Source organism: Serinus canaria, chromosome 3 (genome assembly GCF_022539315.1).
Source record: "Serinus canaria isolate serCan28SL12 chromosome 3, serCan2020, whole genome shotgun sequence".
Taxonomy (NCBI): domain Eukaryota; kingdom Metazoa; phylum Chordata; class Aves; order Passeriformes; family Fringillidae; genus Serinus; species Serinus canaria.
Window position 1 is genome coordinate 24,104,181 of NC_066316.1, and position 21,211 is coordinate 24,125,391.

General features: G+C 41.7%; 1 protein-coding gene across 6 annotated transcripts in view; it reads left to right on the plus strand.

Moving 5' to 3' along the window:
* Positions 1-21,211, plus strand: part of EML4 (EMAP like 4) — a 147,194-nt gene that overhangs the window by 48,612 nt on the left and 77,371 nt on the right. For 2 of the 6 annotated variants that reach the window (XM_018915046.3, XM_018915052.3), the window contains exon 1: positions 11,675-11,821. The exons of 2 other annotated variants lie outside the window; for them this stretch is intronic. In XM_018915046.3, the coding sequence (XP_018770591.3) occupies positions 11,755-11,821 (67 nt within the window). In that variant the 5' untranslated portion in view covers positions 11,675-11,754. Of the gene's footprint in view, positions 1-11,674; positions 11,822-21,211 lie in introns of those variants that run through there. 2 more of the 6 variants (XM_018915057.3, XM_018915066.3) reach the window with 1 other exon arrangement.

Consider the following 21,211-nt stretch of genomic DNA (forward strand, 5'->3'; position numbering starts at 1 on the left):
ACACTGTCTGGCTGTCCTGTTCAAACTGCATCTCTGAACAGATCCTGCTGCCTTGTGGCTTTGCTCAGCAAACAACCTCACTCACCTATGGGAGGCTTCACTTTTCCCCAGCTACACCAAATATTGAAATACACTTTTGCAGTTGTAGAATAAACTCCCACCACCACCTCTCAATAGGAGGCTGAGATTCCTCCCCTACTCCTTCTGTTTTAACAACAGATCATTTCAAAAGCAAATTCTGTACTGTACTCTAAAGCAGATCTTTTGTCTGTAATTCAATTAAGTCAGCATAGTACTGGTTTTGTCATCTCTGTGAATTTAGTAAATTTTTTTTCCATAGAAAAACAGTATGGGAAATCAAAGTACTTGAATAATTTGCAAAAAATTTGCAAAAAAATCAACTGATGGAATAATAATATTGATAGCCATTCTTTTTACAAAAGTGGCTCTGATAGTCACTGGGAACATGATGCCTTATATGAAGCAGTGGAAGCATAATTTAATATTTAATATAGCCCAAATTGTCCAAATGCTATTATGTTGTGGTTTTGATAAGATGTTCTTTTTCTAAAGACTTTTGTATCTATGAGGATACCTACTGTGATAACTTGTTAAAATTTGCCATGTTGTTAGATTGTATTAGAGCATAATACATAGAGTGTACTGGTCTGGAGGTGAGTCCTGGTTCCCTTTTCAGTCAGCTGGAGCCTCTCCCAGGTTTTTAGCCTGTCCCTCACCTTGCCTATGAGGTGGTCTGTGTTCAGAGCACAGCCACCAGCCAGGCTCCTCCCTGTTAAATTGTGTAGTAGGATCTAAAACCTACTTACCAAATCAAATCTTCCAGCAGTGAATCCAGTTTAAACTGCTAATTTGCTAATGATCTAAACCAAACTCCTGGCTCAGAGGTTTGTGCCAAGTACGTGCTATTTCCACACTTAATCCTTTCAGTGGAGAGTACCTTGCAAGCAGTTATCTGCAAGTGTTCTCTGGCCTGTTTTCAGCAATGGTTGGTTCCATTCCCACAGCCACTGCCTGACTCCATTCTGTCTGCAGGAGAGTGGACCTGTGCTGGAAAGCCACTCTGCTGTCCCCACCTGCATCAGGGTGCTGCACACCACATATGTGTGCATAGGGTGCATAGAGCACAAGGTATTGCTTTGAGTTGTGTTGTAGCTGGAGGGCTTCATGGAAATAAACAGGTGTTTAACATTTAAACATTATTGTGACTGTAGATTGATGCTGTTTTTATTTTTAAAAAAGTAATTTCTTTAAGTAGGCTAAATGCTCATCATATGTTGATGCTTACATGTGATGTCCTTGCTGGGTGGTCTCAGATGTAGCATAATTGCAGATCACTTTGTGTGGCTCTTCAGGTGGGTGATTAAGGTTGGATTACAAACTCAGCTTACTGTTTGCTGGCACATTCCTTTCAGTGTTCCTTTCTATCCTGCCCAAGAATAGCAATTGGTTTATAAATGAGAAAAGGAAGGAGCCAATGCAGAGAAGCCATGTTCTCTCATGTCCTTTTTAATGCCATAGATCTGATTTCATCAGTGCAAACAGTAAGATGCTTCCTCCAAATTATTGGTTAATTTAATTCTCCTTTTTCCACTTCTCCCCACGTCCCTCCAATGCACATATCCTCTATGGGCTGTGAGGATGCTGCAGGAACAAAACTGATTTAATCTGATTGCAGGTATGCTTGAAAACCTGTAATTTGCTTTAATGGAAGGTAGTGCTGACCTCTTGATAGCAATGAAGCAGATAAAATCAGCTGCCTGATTACCCATCAAATGAGTTACTCATTAAATCAAGTCATTCTCCTGTGGTGAGATAAAACGAGTGATTTGAATTCTGTCAAGAGCTCAGCAAAGAAAAACACTGAGGTATAAATCTTCTGTTAAGAAAAATCTTGAAAGATATGAAGTATAGTCATTTGCAGTCCTTAACTGCTCTCTCTTGACTTGGTTTCAGAGGAGCTGGGAGGAGCTTCCTCCTTGTGAGCCACCTTGCAGGGTGACAGACCTTCAACAAGGTGATTTTGAGGGTTAGTTCTGCAATACCAATGTGTCTATGTAAATTTGTTACATGTCTGAGCTATGAAAGTGTAGGAAAGTTGCACAAGTGACTTGCAACAATTGATTAATTCCTGGTTGCTGTAGGGGGTGGCAGAATATTGAGCCATTTGACAGAATAGTGAAAAACATTCTTCCCCATTTGATGGGGAAGAATGTTTTTTAGATCTGTTACATTGCCAGTGGGATGCATCCTCAAATGATGCCTAAAGAAACATGCAACATTTAGTGAAAACTTCAGAAAAGGGGACTGGAGTTGTCTCGGTATTTATGTCGATCTTCTCGTTGCTATCTAATACCATTCCTTTTGTCCTGATGTCCTTCAGTATCATTTGGTAGTGCATGCTTTCCTGTAGAAGCCTTCATTTATGCTGGACAACCCCTCAAAAACAAACAACTCAACAAACCAACACATATTCATGCTGTACATAGAGGCCATGGAGAAATAGAATAAAGTGTCCGGCATTGCAGGTTTGTTACTTTCAAGCTGATTTTCCTGTGGGCTGTGTTAAGATACTAAGTCACTAGCAGCTAGTTGAAGGAAATAGCTGAGTCTTCCTGTTTATAGAGGTAGCAGGCAAAAACATTGCTACTAAATAAAACCTACACTGAAATTGTAGCATTGTCTGGTGCTGAGTGTCCTGTAAGCTTCTGTGGTGATTACAGCCTTATAGAAAAATAAATCACTGTTACTGTTTATCTTCTTATCTTGTTTTGACTAAAACTTCTTGAACATTCTATAAATTCTTTTGGCCTGAGGATAGGAAAAAAAAGAGGAATGTGTGTTTTTTGGGAACTTGTATTTTGGACTGAATAATTCAATGGTCAGATGTAACCTCTGGTGTGTTTGATTTAAGAAAACATATTTTTGTTAACTAATTTGGATCATTTTATTAAGGTTTGGACATCTTTTATATCTCGAGACTGTCTTGAGGTCAGATGTTACTTTAAAAATTTGGAATACTAGAGAACATCATAGATGCTCATTACATAATTGCATAGATGCATCATTACATTGATTACATCAATGTAATGATACTTATGTCTATAATTTAAAATCTGTGTAACCATGTGCATTTAAGAGTTATGCCATTTGGTTTTGTAGAGTGCTTTAAACATGGTGCAAGCTGATATGAAAGTATTTGTAGTCCATTTTGTAGCTTATATTTATTTCAAATGGAAGTTGTATTTTCAGAACTTAGTGTTAAAAACCAAACACACACAATCTCTGAAAATTGAATTAAAGAAACTCTGTGTAAAGGTGTATGTCAGGTTTCTGCCTAAAAATCTTGTGCTCATTAGTGTCCTATGAGGAAAGGCTAGGTGATTTGAGATTGTTCAGCATGAAAATGAGAAGTCTTTGGGGTGACATAGTTGTATTCTTCCAGCAACCAAAGGGAGCCTACAGGAGCAATGGAGAGGGACTTTTTACAAGAGCCAGTAGTGACAGAACAAAGGGAAATGGATTCAAATTGAGAGTAGGTATAGATTCAGTATTAGAAGAAATATTTTGCTGTGGCAGTGGTGAGGCACTTGCACAGGTTGCCCAGAGAAGCTGTGGATGTCCCATCCCTGGAGGTGTCTGTCCTAGGCTGGGTTGGATGGAGCTGTGAGGAACCTGGTCTAGTGGGAGGTGTCCCTGCCCATGGCAGGGGGTGGAACTAAATGACCTTTAAGTCCCTTCCAACCCAGACCATTCTGTGATTCATTGTGTAAACCTGCATGTTAGCAGCTAGTTAGATGAATACTGTGACCTTCATGCTGTTGCATATTTTAAAAAAAATACAGATGCTTCTGTAGTCTGTACTTTTAAAACAAAAAAGATCAGGCCATGAAAATAGGGGGTTTTTATTATTTCAGTTTACTTTGTATGCAAATATATGGAGTTTATTCCTTATCCCAGGAGGCTGGGAGCTTAGTGCACTCAATACCATTGTGTCTTTTGCCAGCAAAGAAGTTGCTTTTAGCTGTAGCTCTATCACCCCATGTATTCTATTCTCTTAGCTCAGGAACTTTATCCTTCTCAAGGAGCAGATGGTTCAGCTCGTTATTTGAGGCTCAATTAAATGCCTTTTAAACTTGTGATTTCAGTGTGTTCTAGAGTGTTCTCTTGTTTTCCAGCTCTTATTACTTGGTGATAACTAGGCAGATCTGGAGTACAGGAGTTCCTTGTGGTGAAGTAAGGACATAGTGGGCTTGATCATATGTTGCCATAACCATCCCCAGCTCTTGGGGCTGGTGGTTCCACAGTGTGTGGAAATGCCTCTTAGGTAATAGGATACTGTCAAACTCCTGCTGCTTCTGACCTTTAGTCAGTCTCTGGATCTTTGGTAAGCTGCATTCTTGAAAAATGCAGCTGCATTTCTTTAAGTCATCAAGGACCTTCTCCTTTTTTTGTTGTGTGATGTTTTTCCCCTGTAGAATGATCTGTCCTTGTCTTGACACAGCTGTTTAGTCTGTCACTTCCCTTAGACCTCTACTGCACATCACAGTTCCCTCTCTCTTTTTCTCCCTCTTTGAAATTAGCCTGTTTGCTCCTTGCTTTGACCTTTATCTGTCATAACAAGATTGGTGATCCAGAGGAAGAAAGTATTTTTTCTAACCTACTGAATGTTTATTTTCTGGCAATGCCAGCACTCTTCTGTAGTCAAGAGTTGACCTTGGTCTCAACTCCAGCTACCAGTTAAAATGGTGGGGTGCCATAACTCTTGTCTCTTACTTTCCTTTGGTTACTTTCCAGAGAGAGAGAGGGGCAAAGGTGTCACTTGTGCCAGGTTTTTTTGTAATACTGCTGTTCCTACAGGAAGGATGTCCATATGTTAATGTCCGTTGTGTTACTCAGACTTTCAAGTAAGCATGACTTCTAGTCTGGCAGATTTTTTTTTTTTAACTTAGGTGAAAGGACTCTCTTGACTTCTGTTTGTGGATCACAGAATGTGATTCCTTCTAAAGACAATTTTTTATCAAACAATTTGTGGAAATAGTAGGGCTTGTTCTTCACATTTTACATTTACCAAGTTTTAGGATACTGAGGACACTACTGAAAAGCAAGGGAATAAACAGGAATTTCTACACTTGCCTTTTTGAAAAAACACAAATGTGTATCTTGTGTGTTTTTTTAGGTTGTAAACCCTGCCTGGGGGTTTCACAATAGTTGTATCCTACATTTGTAAATAAAACATGATGTGTATTAGTGTGACCCATTTTCCTGAAGAGTACAAAAATCTTGTTGTCAACTAAATTTAAAGGAATGACATGAATATAAAGCTCTTTCTACAGATTCCCTTTAAACCACTTTGTTTGGTAGTCTGTGCCATCAGAAGGGTAATTAATTTATGGACTGTACAGCTGCTATATATAATATGTCAAAACTGTGTGGCTATAAATGATCTTTTGATAAGGTCAGACTCTGAAGTGGAAAAATAGCTGAAGGTCTGACACCTACATCACAATTGCATGTAGTAGGTAGCATTTCAATAAGTGATGCTGCGTTTCTGCTGCGTGATCACAAATTTGGGTTATGCTGCATGTGCGGAAGTCTGGAAGCCAGAAGCTGTTCCTCTTGGTGTAGATGAAGCCAGACTGGCACCTGTGAGGTTTGTCCCTCATCTACATGGCTTGCCATATGTCTGAGCCACCCGTTGGCATGGGGTGCATTGGCAGTGCAGTCACATGTCACCCAGTGCACAGCTGAGCTGGTCACCCACAGTGCAAGCCCTCTGTGCATCCACAGGTCCTGTGCTGGACATCCTTAATCAGAGCTAGTTTTGTGGGAAGGACTCTGCTTTTTGGTGGGAGGTTTTTCATAAAGGCTTTTCTACCTCCTCAGTGCTTCAGAGTGGATAGTAAGCAAGAAACTTACTGGTCTCTGTCATAAATAGTGTGCTCTTCCAAATTCTCTTGGTTTTTTAACTGCTAGTTTATTTTTTATTGCTTTTAAAAGCAGTAAAAATAGTCACCATTGCAGCAACATGTTGATGGAAACAGCCAGCATCTGGAGATGTTTTGACATGCAAGAATGACATTTAATCATTTTCTGAAAGGATACACAACTCTTAAGCAGTGTCATATGTCTAGAAGTAGATATTTTATTTTGTAAGTGCTTTATTGGAAAACACTTTGTAGATGGTTTCTGCACTGTTGTTTCCCCATTTCTGCATGGCAGAAATAATATTTATCTTCCTGTTGGCACAAGCTAAATAATTAAACAGCAGTCATTTCACCATAGTTCATCCATAACCATAGCTTTGATATAATGGCAACTAAATAACAAGTCAAAATTTTGCTGATCACTTTCAGAGAATGGAAATGAGTCATATTGAACAACCTTGTACAATTTACCTGTACTTTTAAAAATACCACTTAGGCAAAATCTTGTGTGTTTGAAGCTCAGCTCTTGACCAGAGATGAAACTGTGATTATTTCCACAAAGATACAGACTGTAGCTAGCAAGGATGCCACTCTTCAGACTTCTGTTTCCTCATGGACAGGGTTGCACGTTTTCATGGGCCACTACCTAGGTTATGTGGTCTGAACTGTGGTCTGGAACATGAATTTTTCAGGAGAGAAACCTTTCTGTGCCAGTGTTTTAGATTTAACACTTTTTCATCTTGTCTACTGGATAGGCAGGAAGGCAGCTGCAAGCAGTCTGCTGTGCAGGTGCTCCAGGCAGGCAGCGGAAGGCATGCTACAGCTGTGGTTTGGTGTTGTGCTCAGGGAAATACCAGCCTTACACATTGCCACCCTTCCTATCCTCCACATCAGCCTGCTGCCACCTCCATCCTGTTGCTACAGCTGCTGCAGCAGCAAACCCCCTGACAAAAATAACCATTCCTGTGGTTATTCTTAAAATACGCATTTGCATTTGGAGGGCTCTGTATTGTTTGCAGGTTTTCTTTTTCAAATTAAGCAATGTGGTTTTGGACAACAAATATAAAATAAGTTTTCCCATTTAACTACTTTCCTAGGCTTGTTGACCTAGGTTTAGTATGGTTTAGTTTAAAGCTGGGTATGGTTTAGTTGTGGAGGACAGCCTCAGGACAGTTTTTCAGATCCAATGTACCCCTCTTGTTTCTTGTGTTTTCTGCCTGCTCAATTGAGAAAAATGCCATAGGACGAAGGAGCTCAGTTGAGTCTAGGAGGGGGTGATAAGGGAAGGGCCTCAGGCACTGCTGTGTGCTCTCTGCTGCATCCTGCCCTCACGGTGCTTGCCTGGGGACTTCACTCTCTTCTGTATCAGTTCTTATTTTGCTTGGGTTTCTGGCAATGAAATGTGATTTACCAGTGTAGCTGTTTCACAATCTCCTTAAGTCATCCACGGGCAGAGCTGCTGTTGACAGACACTATTCCCACCACTCTTTCCAGAGGGTGCTGCCACCTCCCTGCTGCTGCAGCGTGGCTCATTGTGCCATACACCATATGACTGGCCTGGTGAGTTTCCCTGTTTTGATGTTGATGAGTTAAGTTTCATGCTCCTCAGTCTCCTGGTGTGCTTCCTTGTGCAGCCCCACGAGCTGTGTTGGCAGGAACAGGATGAGCATGGGAAGGATGCAGGAGAAGGGCAGGGATGCTTTTTTTAGCAGTAATGCTGTTGTATGCCAGTTCTAAGTGACCTTAATCCTAGTCAAAGGTCCTGCTTTTCATCACTCTTTGAATTAATGCTTCAGAGAATGGAACCTTATTAGAGTTTGTTACAGTGCCTGGAGTGAAGAGGAGCGAGCAGAGGCTGCCACATCCCACAGGTGTTAGTGGAGCACTGGATCCTGCTAGATCATCCTTGTCCTTTTTAGCTCAGTAACCAGCCTCTGAGCACCTCACAAGTACTGCTGGAAACAGGCTTGATGCAATGAGCATCCTTAACCAAAGTGTGTCTTGTTAGACTGTTTAATTATTTTGTCTCACCTGATGAGATGGTTTTGGTCTGTTGTGCTTGCTGGGTGATAGCAGATATAACGTGAGTTTAAAAGCAAACTGAAAGAAATTTTTCCTCCTAAAGACCAAGTAATAAAATTGGGAATTGGGTGGTTATTAAAGAAATTACTTTTATTCTCTCTTTTCTGTGGGGTAAAGCTAATGAAGGCATCTGCTGAAGGGTGATACTGTTTGGCAGTGAGGTTAATTGCCAACTGAAACATTGATGCAGTTTCCTTTCAGAAAGAAGAAAGAAAAGTAATTGAAGGATCATTTGCTAGTGGAAACCTGATTAATTTTGTTTCCTCATATATATGAAATCAACTAGTGCTGCCCTCTTGCAGTTCAACAACAAGACAGACATTAAACTAGTGTCACTACAGTTACCACTTTGTGATGTTTAGTTGCAATTACAGGTTTTATGAATAAAAGGTAGATAGGGAGAGTTTCCAGTAATCTTCTGGACTGAATATATCACTGTGATTGCCTCATGCAGCAGCTCTTTGATCTGAAATCTCCTAAATCTAATGGAAATTAAAAAACCCTATTTCTGTGAAAACCAATTTCCAAAATTCATATGGTAGGTGCTTTCTTAGCAGCAGTATCACTTGCCAAGGAAGCTCAATAGATAATCTTCCTTTCTCTTTTTCTTTTTTTTCTTTAAGTACTGAAGATATCCTGGGTACAAGTGTCTGTTCTGTGGTTGGGGACATTGTGGCTTTGGTGGGGGCACCTCTGGTTTCCTCAGTTAGCTCTGAGTGACTGGAAGGTAATTTTTTGGTTATGGACTCATGGGGGACCTGCTTTGTTCTCCTCTTCACATGAAGTGGTGACTCTGAAGGTTTCATGCTTTACTATGGCTGTCTTCAAAAGCTGGAGAAGCCATTTCCTCCCTCCTCTGAAGAGAAGGCACAATTGAGTGTTTTTTGATTGCTGAAAATCTGAAGTATGTCTAAAATTTGTACAGTCATAAACTGGTGCTGCTGCAGTCTTTGAGACATTCACTGTTCTGAACAACACCAGATGTGTGGTGTTCCTAAATATGTGTATGTTGGGGATAAACAAGCAATGAACTAATCTGTACTTGTAGTGTGCAGAGCTCCATTTGTGGTCCTTAACAGACTTTATTTTGTTAGATTGAAGAGTGTTTGTTAGTTTTTTTCATGGTATAGCAATGCTAATAATCTGAGAGTTTTTTCCTGAGCAAATACTTACGTTGTGTATATGTTTTATTTTGGTATGTGCCATATTTTTAGTATTTTTTTTACATTACTAATGCCTGTCTAAAATACTTAAAAAGAGCAGTTCCTCATCACCCACCATTTATGTTAAGTAGCAGCAGGGAAGACAGACCTGAGATGGTGTTAAGGCTTGAAAAGTGTAGAGATAGCTGTTGAAGACCCGTGGCTTAGAAGGACAGGTATGATGGAAGGGCCAGAGATAGAAGAGTAACAAGTCCTAACGAGGAGGTAAGGTTATCATGAGAGATTTAAAGGCAACTTGAGGAATTTTGATCAAGTCTTCACCTGAGCAGGGAAATGGAGATAGGTGGGTTGAGAGTCCTTCTGCCATTTTCAGGGTGATCTGTATACACTGGGCCTTCTGAAAACTTGTTTTAAAAGTAAGAGTTCTGAGGATCATTCCAAGAGTGCTCTGACATTTGCTTTGGTTCCTTCTGCCTCATCCTGTATGCTTTTGATGGAGCAGACACTAAGTTCTGTTTAGGATACCCAGAAATAGCAGTGTTTTGTACTCATTTTACAGAAAGAGAGCATAACTTTTTTGATATGATGTGATTTACTTATTTCAAAATTGATATATTCTAAAAGAAATGTATTGGTGTGAACTACAGTGGATGCTTTTTGCCAGTAGCATGTAATGTGTCATTGTTCAGGGCACTAATGGCCACTTAAGATTGCAATCAAGCCTCTTTCTGCTCTTGGCACTGATCTAACCAGTACAATGTCTGTTTGGCCTCATGGGGCATTCTGCCTGTCATTTCTTCCAGGGCTTCATAGCTGTATTGGGAAGCATGTTGAGTTTGAAATGATACCAAAGTGTGTGTGTTACATTATTCTGTCTGCCCAACCCACCCAAGATAAGACTCGGTGTTTCGTCTTGCAGTTAAGATTGTTTAATGACTTGATGCAACATGGGGGTTGGGACAAGTTGGGAACGTGGGTTCTTGGTCAATCCCAGTGCCACAGCTGTGTGTCGAGGCTGATGGCTTCATTAGGGTCCTTCATTGTGTGCCCTTGCCTTTTAGGCTTTACCATCTTCCACCAGGCAGTTTCCTAGTCCTTTCCCCTTGTATTAATCACAGTAGTTGTCTGGCTGACTTCATGCTGCAGAGCTGTGTTCAGCTGACTGCCATCTCTTTTTTTAGATCACTGCAGAGGTCGATTCCTCCAGTCGATCAGGAGCTGCTGGAAAAGACATACACTACTGTAGTTATGTAGATTATTAATCCTGGAGAAATCACAAAACCAATTGTGTGCTGTCTTAATTATATGAGTTCTTATGAACCTGTTAACCTTATCATCAACCGTTTCTGATGGTAGAAAAAAGTGCTGCCCCTCCTTGTTGTTTGAATGGAGACCCAGACTTCCTCCCCCCCCTTTTTTTTTTAAACTATCCTACTGTTGTCTGGAAATCTAAACTTTAATTCAGAGTTATTTAATATGCTTACAAATCTCGAAAATAATAAACTATTTCAAGTATGATAGAAGAGTCAAAATACATGCAGTACAATATTCACAAATAGTTTTGTTTTGACATTTATCTTGCTGTAGTCGTTCTGCCAATTGGCTTCAGGCACAGCTACCAAAAGAATGAACACATGTTGCATTCATTAGTTCTCATCTGGCTGTGCTTCGTCTTGCAAGACAGACAAAATCATGATCACATTAAATAGATTGTAATGCATTTGTAATACGAGTTCCCTTCTGCTGAACAGAATGATAGCTTTGCAAAGCTGCTGCTTTTAAGCCATGATATTTTGCTTCGTTTTCATATAATGGATATGAGTATATTGCCAGTGATGTCATTGCTTTTTCGTCTCGAAACGATGTCATGTGAAAAATATTCCAATATATTGAGCGAACTGCTGCCCCCTTCTTCCCCCCAGTGTGAACTCCCTGTCACTGTTCCTGTCACCCCTCGTGTCGCGCTGTGGCTGACGATAGATGGATGCGTGCCGTTTCTGACAGACAGACACGCTTTGATACAATACTGGTTTATCTGCATCTGCCGAGGGAGGGTTTTGTCTTTAGTCAGGGCTGCTTGGTTCTTTATGCCCCGAGCGCGGACGGACGGATGCTGTGGGCTGTTTGTTGACGGTCCGTGCGGCGCTGTGCCCCCGGCCGTGAGCGCCGTGCGGCGCCGTGGCACCGGCGCGGGGGTGTCGGTTCCGATTGCTGCGGTTCCCGGTGGGCATTAGTGCAGGTTCCCGTGTGCGAGCAGCTGCCGCTTTCCCGTTCGGGAGCAGCTCTGCAGGCTCCGCTTCCCTGCCGAGCAGGCCCGGGGGGCCGCGGTCCCCGGCCGGTGCTGCAGCGAGCGCGTGGCCGCCGCCTGCGGGCGGCCCCTCCCCGGGCCCGGCCCGGCCCGCCCCCGCCTCCCGCGCTCGCTCCGGGACAGGGGCACGGGCGGCGGGACCGGCAGGGCTCCGTGGCCCGGGACCGTGTGCTGGGCTCCCGCCGGCCGGGCCGGGGCGCGGGAGCTCTCGCTGAGGCGCGGCGGGGCCGGCTCGGCGGCGCTGGCGGCCGGGGGGATGGAGGAAGGCTTGTCCTGCCTGGCCGCAGCCTGCGACCCCTCGGCGCTCGCCACCTTCTGCACGGGTAAAGTACCGCGCCGGGAGGGCTCGCTCGGGGCGATCCCCGGCGCTCTCCGCTCCGCGTTTCCCATCCCTGCAGGGGAGAAAGGGAAGCCTGTCAGCCCCGGGGTAGGCTCTGCCCGGCGAGGTGTGAGAGCGGCTCCGCGCCCCCCGGCAGCCCGCAAGGTGTGCCTGCCCCCGCGCTGAGGGGCGCGCAGCCCTGCGGCATCCGCTCCGCCAGAAAATCGACAAAAGGTGGACAAGTAAATAAAATCGGGAAGTGTTGCGGGTAGCGGAGGAGGTGACAGGGAGATAACGATGAAGCTAATGCTGGCTGGTCAGGAGGCGCGGAGCAGCGCGGGTGCCTTCGGCCCGGGGCTGGGACAGGGAAGAGTTTGGTGCTCGGGACCTTCCTCAGTCCTCGTGGAAGGGCGGCCTGGCGTGTCCAGCCTTGCCTTGGAGCGCTCGGTTTGCCTCTCTCCCAGCGAAGAGCCGGAGAAGCCCCGGCGGGACTGCGGGGCCTCAGGCAGGCGGCGGTAAAGGCTCGCTCAGCCTGGCGAGAGCAGAGAGCCTGCTGCAGCTCTCTCTGCCTGAGGAACCTGTACTTGCCCTTCAGAACTAAGGGCTTTCTCCTCTTCTCCCTTTGCTTTTGCCAGTGTCGTAGTAAAAATGAAATATTTCCGTTCGTATTTCCTTTCTTTACACAGCTGCTCTCAAAGCAGCCTCTCTTGACTGCCAATTAGGTAACTAATTGTAGCGTTCTGACTGTAGCTACCAAAACTACATGGTCTTAGAAAGACCAACCAAATAACCTTAACCAAGAATTCCTATCAGAGATAAAACGTGTTCCTCTTGTTCACGGAGTGGAAGTGTTTTACTGCGAATGGAACAGACATCAGCCAGCGCCCGTTCTTTGTTTGCTGATTCATGCCGTGCGATTTGGATACAAACGCAGCATCTTGCACGTGAAACTTAGGGCCGAAAATACGATGGTCCACAGAAAAGTTTTCTTAAAAATAAAAACCAACAAGTGCTTAAGGCGTAGATTTCTATGGACATTTAGTGGAAAAAAGGAATGCCCCTGCTATAGTGTACTTTGTTAAAGTGAGCGATGTGCACTGTGCTTCATCTGCTTCAGAATTCAAAGCATTTGGTTTAGAATTCAAGATGTTGCAACCCTCAAGAAAGAGGGGAGGGTAAATTGGAAATGTTAGCATTTTAAGTACTTTGTGTGATTTTTTTTTTTTTTTTGCAGGCTTGCAAGGATTTTTACTGTAGAGAAGAAAAGTTAATGCTTAGCTGTTTGTCTTCAGAACAAAATTCAAAAGAACAACAGTATTTTATGTCTGTAGCTTAGGGCTTTGTTACCAATATGTAGAGGTTTGTGTGACCAACATTTCCACTGACTTTAGTGGCTTTTAACAGGGGTTTCTGTGATTGTACAAAATGTAACAGTGTCTCAAACTTCAGCTTGAGGTGTATCTTGAAGTTCCAAAGTGAGTGGGGCATTATGGACTTACTTTTGAGGTTTGTGTAGAAATCCAACAAAATAAGATGCAAGAAATGCATTCTTTCCGGAATGCAAATGTTCTATTTTATTTTTTTTCTGTGTCTGAGGAAATTATTTTTTTAAAATCTTGATAAAAATAAGCATTTTGCTGGATAAGAGTTGTCATTTGTAATTAAAAGAAAATGTGGCTTTGGATATTCGTAGCAGGGTGGTGTGTTTTGATTTAAAACTTGATACCTACTTGTATGGTTAAACCTAATATGCCTTTATATCAGGTTTTCCAGCGACTGTATTTTGGGTTGTGTGTAAAGTTAGAGTGATAAGAAGCTGGTATGATGGAGAACCAACAAGTGCTTTGTTCCTGTGAAATTTCTAACTTCTGCCTTGAGGGCTTTTAGCAAATTTGCACTAGTAACAAGTATGGAAATGCCTGAGATTAAGTTATAGAAAGTATCTTTTTTTCTTCTTTTTGTTGGGCTGGACATGCTCATTCTTGCTTTATTTAATGGAGCTTAAGGCTTTATACTGACAGTAGGGTATTTCAGGTGAGGGTTTTGCATATAATTTTTTTAAAATAAGTATCCTATAGTGATGTGCTTTTCCATAGGAGCCTTACTACCTTTAATTGTGGTTTTTTTTTCTTTTTTGTGCACAGGTGTCGTACCTACCTCTCATTGCCTGTTTCTTGCCAAAGCTAAAAATTAAGTCCTATTTCAGCAGTAAAGAACTAGCATTTTCTTTTAATATATAGCGTACAAGCAGGCAGCTTAATAAAATCTTTTAAAAAGCTTGTCTGGTGTCAGTAGGAAAGATTTTTTTTTTTCTAATTAGCCTTTTATAATTAAAGCGAAGGCAAGGATATGTCCCTTAGGAAGAGGATAGCTATCAGATTGGATATGGGCTTGAATTTATCTCAGACAATATACAGATCAGGATAGAAATTTTCAGTTTGACCAAGGGGAATATTTACCTGCAAACAAATCTTCAGTTGGCATGCTTCTAGATTAAATATTCACCTCCAGTGGCACTTGACATTGAAATTGGTATTTATATATGGGGAAAAAAAACAAACTCCAACATCCTAGTATTTTTAAGCTTGATTGCTTTCAGACTCTTGATTTGTATGCATTTTTCTTTAATGTTAAGACTAGTAGAGAGTATGCTCAGGGTTTTTTCACAGTGGGGTTGGCCAGTTGCTGGAGACATTGATGGCAAAAGTGGGGTTCTGTCTGTGGCCCTGCAGGATTTCTCTGGGGGTGACATTGAGTCTGCCTTGGGCTCGGTGCCTCTGGCAGGGGGCTGTCACTGTGCCATGGAAGGCACCTCGACTGGCAGTGGCTTTGCCACCTGCCTCGCTGGCAGGCAGTGACAGTGGCTGGCACATACTGCTGTTCCTGCTGCCTTGCTTCCCTGCACAGGTGCTGGTGCAAAAGTATTTAATTTGAATTAGTATCTGACGTAGGGGACTGTGCTGTAAATATTTGGGTGTTACAAGAGCCTTTTTCTTTCTAGTGCATGCAGCACTGTGTGTACACAATATAGAATTTCAAATAATGTAGAGCTTGGGAGGGGTTTTTATCTCACACTATTTAGAAGCCCAGTACATTGCCTCAATAGAAGTCTCATTTCTTTAACTTCATAGTTACCCAAAAATGATACTACAGTTTAAAAAGGTAACTTTTTTTCTGTTTTGCCAGTTAAGATCTCTAGCTGGCTCTGAGCAGTTCTAGGAACACATATTAGTCATCAGAAGGGGGTTGAGGGGATAATAGTGACTTGTGCAGGGTAATGGTTAGTGTTTTTTAGCAGTTGCAGAAAGTAATTGCAAGTTGAAGCAACTGCAAGCCACACTTGGAAGTTGCTGAAGTATCGGAATTGGTGAAATGTCAGAGGTGGAGTTGACGCAGCAAACTTGTCATTAAAGGTCAGCTAGAAAGGTTCTGACTGCAAGCACTTTCTCAGCACCAAGTCTTTGCTCTCAAATTTTGAGTAATGCCCTGATTAAAGAAGTATTTTTATGAACCCTACATCACACCCTTGCTTGGCACAGAGAAGTAAGTTCAGCAGGAAAGAAACTTCCCTCTTGCTGCAGGCTTCTTCAACCTGTTCCTTCTGCACAGAGCCAGAGCAGCTTTGAGAGCAGAACTTGCAAAGTAATACAGGAAAAGTGCTGGACATGCAGCTCCTGCCCTTTGAGCAGGGAAGAAGGAATAACCAGACATGACAGCCATCAATCACAGCTCTTTATTGTGGGATGAGAAGATGCCCTTGTGCATCATAAATACAGGATTTAGACATGTCTTCTTGCTTTGCTCTACTCTTCCAGCACCGTTTTTGTTCTTTGTATGCTCTAAAAATGCATGAATTTGTTGGGGTATGCCCTTGTTTGCCTGTGAAGTTCTTCAGAATCATTTAAAACCATGGTAATGTCCACGGTCTAATTTTTGATACCTATGAAATGCATCAAGGGAAGTGTTCACTTCCATGAGATCCTGGTTTGAGTTGACCCTTCAGGTTTTTGCATGATTTGACTTATTTGGTAAAAAAATGCCACAGTGTCTTGAGCATTAAGGTATTTTTTGAGATTGCTTTTCTTAGATGATATAGGTGAAAAAAATCAGAGCTGCAGCTGCACTGATGTTGTGCAGTTTCTGTGCTGGGGTTATGTTGTGTGTGTGGTGGCAGAGTGGCCCTGAGGGCTGTTGGGCAGAGGTTTGGGAGGAGCTGGCTAGTGGGCTCATCCAGGTGAAAACTAAGTGGGGGTGGAAAAAAATTTTGGTGGCTACCTGATAGAAAATTATATCCTGAAGCAGATTCTGGGGTAGAAAAAGCAGCCTGATCCTTCAAGGAAGATCACCCCTTTTAGCAGCAGCCCATAGTTTGACTGGCTGAAGAGCAAATGAAACCATGCCCAAGACAGTAGTACTGCAGGCTGAATCAATATTAAAATTAGAACAATTTGTTGTTTTGACTTTTGATTTGATCTTAACATATGGAAACAAACTCAGTGTCTTCCTGTGTTTCTGCTTGCTTTCAGCTTCAGAGTCTCAAATGATTATTTATGAACAACATTGAACTGAAGAAAACATCTAATGATTTTCACTGAAGAAATCTTCTAATTGCCCATCTTCACAATATTCTATGCATTTTTACAATCAAGGAAACCTTTAGGCATGTTATGACATGAAAAACTGCTGAGAAGAAAAAAAAACTTGACAAACTTTTTTTCTTTAAAGGATGCAGTTCAAACTTTAAAAAATATCACTCTATACTATAAATAATTTGAACTGTTTTGTTAGAATTTAGTTCAGTAGAGGCAGCACTGTGCTCCTGGTCCTGCTGTGGCAGGGTCACTTGTCCTTCCACCTTTCTGGGAACTGTTCCCCAGCTCCCCCAGATGTACATATTGCGTGTCATGCAGCACTCTGGCATGAGAACTTTGTCCTGTGCAACTTGCAGGCTGCAAGAATGGTCACACCTAGTTGGAGTGTGGGCTTGCATGGGAGTTGCAGAGGGCTAAGTGAAGGCAGAGGCTTGGAGCATGTTGACACAGTAGGTTAGTAAATGTGGATTAGTAGGTTAAACAAGCTTGCATTTAGTCTTGAGTAAGAGCAGTGTGCTTGTGTAGTTACAGCATGGAAGCTGAGGTGCTGTTAACTCTCTCTTGGGCTCACTCCCTGCTGATTTATTTGGCCATACCCCATGTTGCAGCCCAAAAAACCATATTTTGTTAAAATTAAAATACAAGTAATCAAATTAGATTGAGAAAGGCTAGAAGATGCTGAAAAGTAGTAAAATAATTTTGTTCCTGTTTGTGTATTCTGTTGTGGTGGGAGGAATATTTTTCATGCATGAGAGATCCTGTTATTTTGGTTGGCAGTATTATGTGGAAATAGTATCCTCCTGGATGGTTCTTTTTTGTGTATAAATAGCTGAATTAGCATAGCTAATGCTTACTAAGTGTATGTGGAATTAATCAGTCCTAAAACATAAGCATTAGTGGAATAAACTAGATAATTCAGTGGTTTAAGATAATAGCTGCTTTCAGAGTAACTATTATCTTTTTGGCTTTAGATTGTTCCCTGCACAGTTATCAAACAAATACAAATCTCCAGGGTTTAAAAAAGAGAATGAAACTGAATTGCAAACACTGGAGACCTACAATATGTAGCTTTTTCCAGAGTACTTTTCACTATGAGTTGGAGTGTATTAGTAAAAAATTTGTAAACTTTATTTCTGTGGGTTCAGGCAGGCCTAACCTAGCATAGCTGTTCCTGATGTGTTACAAAAAGCTGGAAGTGTTACCCAGTGATAACCAGAGAAGAGCTTTGGCCTGGATCTAAAAGGGACTGACAGCTGATGTGGCAGTGGTGGGTTGAATGGCAATTCAGAGGTTCTCTGGCTGTGTTGGTGCTCATGTACTTTTGTAGAAAAAACTGCTTTTTTTGGTTTTTTTTATTTGTGTCCTTTAACAAATAAAAATTTCTCTTTCTGTGGTGTCTTTGATTGTTATCAGTTCTTGATCGATTAATGCCTTAAGTTTTGAGGAAGAAGGAAGGAAATGGGAAAAAAATGCAACTTACTTGTAATTTGTGACACTGCTGTTACTTAGTCCCAACCATATTCAAGTCTTTTTTTCCTGTTAAGTGTTTGTAGCACTTGCAATGTTTGTAACACTGGCCATATCCATGATCAGTCACTGTTGCTATTTGCAGGGTTATGTTTCTTTACCTAAAAACTGTTACTTTGTAGCCAAAAGTAGGAAAAGAAACCTGGAGATTTTTTTATGTTTGAGAGACCCCATCTGTAGGAAGATCAGATAGGTAATTTGTTTATAATACAAAATGTCATGTATTTAAGCAATTTTGATAGATACATCCCTTTTGAGTGTTCAAAATTTGGCAAACGTTCTGCACAGAGGTGTGCTTCCCTACAGGGTCCTTTGAGACGAAAGGAAGAAGCATCCTTATGGAAAGGCATTTTTCCTGCTAAGCAAATCACATGCATGTGATTTATCAACAGTGACTGTGATAGTTCAATTTTGTGTAGGACTTCTACATGAAATACCTTCAAGGTGAAGTTTTAGAAGGTCTTAGCCTGCCTATGCCAACCAAAGTCTTCTCCTCAGTGATTGATTTTTCTCTGGGAAGCTGTAGCATCGTGTAACAGTGTTAGCCAGTGTTTGTGCTTGCTTTGCTTCAGTTCTGAAATCTGCTTTGTGGTTTGGCCTAAATAAAGGTGAGACTTAATTCCTCCCTTTTCTGCTGTAATAGTGCCAGGATTAGCAACTGAAATTATGTTTGAAGCAGGCTTTAGTTTTATGCATTCATTTCCACAGAAGTGACCTAACTGCAGCTTTATAAAATAGATGTGAAGTGACACATACTGATGTCTGCCGTGCTGTTCAGGAGTTCTTCCCTGTCATGAACTAAATCTGTTTCATTTCACAATTACCTCATTTGTTTATAGGGCATTTGTGGGAACTTGTTGATAGTGTCCCTGCTAAGGAGAGTGCAGCAACACTTGGTGACAGGTCTGCAGTCTGAATTGTCTAAAAGACTATCTTTGCAAAATAACAAATGTTAATATTGATGTTTCTTCAGCTCTTGAGAAGCAGTGTGTTGCAGGACAGTCAGTCTCCTGTCAGGCGGCAGCAGCAGCCACAGCAGCAGGAAAGGTGTGAGCAATGCTTTCCACCCACACCTTGTTTACAGCTGTTACTTCACCAGGGCTGTGTAACTGCTAACACAACAAAACAAAAGACTTTAGCTAAAGAACCAGTCAGTTTAATTGTATTTATGCTCACTCCCCATTTTTGAGGGGGGCTGTTGACTTTCACCAGCATAGATACTTCTTATTGCTCTCTGGCTTGTGTTTTCTGCACATAATATGCACATATTCCATTTATTTCTCACAAGTTCCTCCTGTGTAGTAACCAAATTGGAGACTGTGACTAATGTGTGATGAGTAGTTGTAGATACCACCTTCCAGGTTGGCTGTGTGGGAGCCATGTGCTTTGTCCTGGCTTAGCTGAGTCTGTAGTATGTCTGGTCTTTATGGAGATGGGTTAGTTCTTTTCTATGAAAAAAAAAAAAAAAAAACCCAAACCAAACTGCTGTGGATTTGGTTCTAGCTGGAGCAAACACGAGCTGGTGTAGAGATGTTCCTCTAATACCAAAGCTGTAAGCAGTTGCAGAAGCTGTGGAAGCTTCTTGGTGGAGGTAAACAAATGCAGCATTTTGATTGCTGCTGTTGAAAGTGCTATGTTGGATCAAGTTTGTGATTAGAAAGCTTTAGTCTTGCATTCCTAAGAAAGAGTGGATTTTTAAAAATTTCAAAACCAAGCCTTGTGTCTGTTCTTTCTTACAAGACAGAGGAGAGGTAGAATGGCTGTGAGATGGTATCCCCTGCAGCAGGGAGGGTAACATTTGTATTGCAGAGCTGGGATAAAGAGTGCCTTCTGCAGGAGATGCTGCCCAGGGGCATGGATGAAGCATGACAGCCTTGCAAGCACAACCAGCTGCTCCTGCCCTGCTGCGGCAGAATGAATACTCCCACCTGGAGTACTGGAATGAATACTCCCACCAGAAGCCTTGTCTCTTAGAGGCTATTTTTTTTTTTTTTTTAAGGGGAGGAGCAGATTGTCATCCTCAGGTTTTGGATAAGATGATGCAAATAGGGACAGTGGCTCTTCAAGGTCACTTTAGCTTGGAGTGAAGTTCACGGTTGGTGTTTTACTGAATGGGCTCTGGTATGGAGAGGTAATAAAGCAGCAGCCACAAAGGGCTGTGAGTAAGTGGAAGGAATTCCTATACCTGAAATACCAGAAAACTGAGATAAGACAGTGAGTTGGTGGGTCTGTTTCAAAACAGGTTTTCCCTTTATCTGCAATTGCTGTGTCCTGTGACTTGGCGTGATAAGAGCTGTGAAATAGCGCTGTGTATTCCAGCACTGGTGCCTCCCCTGCTCTGGGGTAAGAACATTTCTGCTGAGCACAAAAATGCTCAGATCCTGCTTTTTCCAGCAGTGCTGAAAGGGAAGGCTTTCCCTGCAGGGTAGATGAGTGTTTTGGGAGAAGGAGGTCCGTATTTGTTTGGGAAAGGAAATGAATACTACAGGCCAGGTTTCTATTTTTCTTGATGGAGTTTTGCATAGTGGCACTTAGGATAGATTGGCTTGGACTAGCACAGAATGAGATCAAAGAAACAGTTTGTAGAATGGTATTTTTAATGTCACAAATTAGATATTTATGAGTCCTGGGGGAAAGAAATGCACAGCACAATGAAGCAACCAGTACAAAATTTAAGAAATGTTCCAACATTTATTTACAGGGATAATGTCTAACTTGATTTCTAGATAACAGAAGCTAGAGATTATTAATTTGTGTGCCAGGATTTGAGATGAATAGAATTTTGTAAGTAAACATTGCATGGTACAAGATAAAATGTATCCATAAAAGAAGAGGCTATTTTGCTTTGCCTGATGTTATCTCACTTAATGATTTCTGTGCTTTTCTGCTTTGCTGCTGTAATGGTACTCTAGAATTGATGAGACTATAGCAATCTTAGAGTAGAAACTTCTTTCCTCTAGGGCAAAAATGTACTTGTTAAAAGCATACCACAAACAAAAAACCCATTTAAGTTAGTTGCCCAAATAAACAATAAATATTTAAGATATTGGAAGATTGCCATAAGTGTCAGATTGAAAGTATGTTGGTACTACTGAATTCAGATTCTTTGCAGCAGAGGAGATGGGCTGCCAGTAATGGGGAATGTTGGACCTCACCTGTGTTGTTGCAATCTAAAGATTGAATGTTTTGCAAACTTGGATTTATTCATGTGTTACTAGAAAAGTTTGTTTTGGAAATAGAGCTTGGATAATCAGAGGTAAGCTGTATGAATTTGG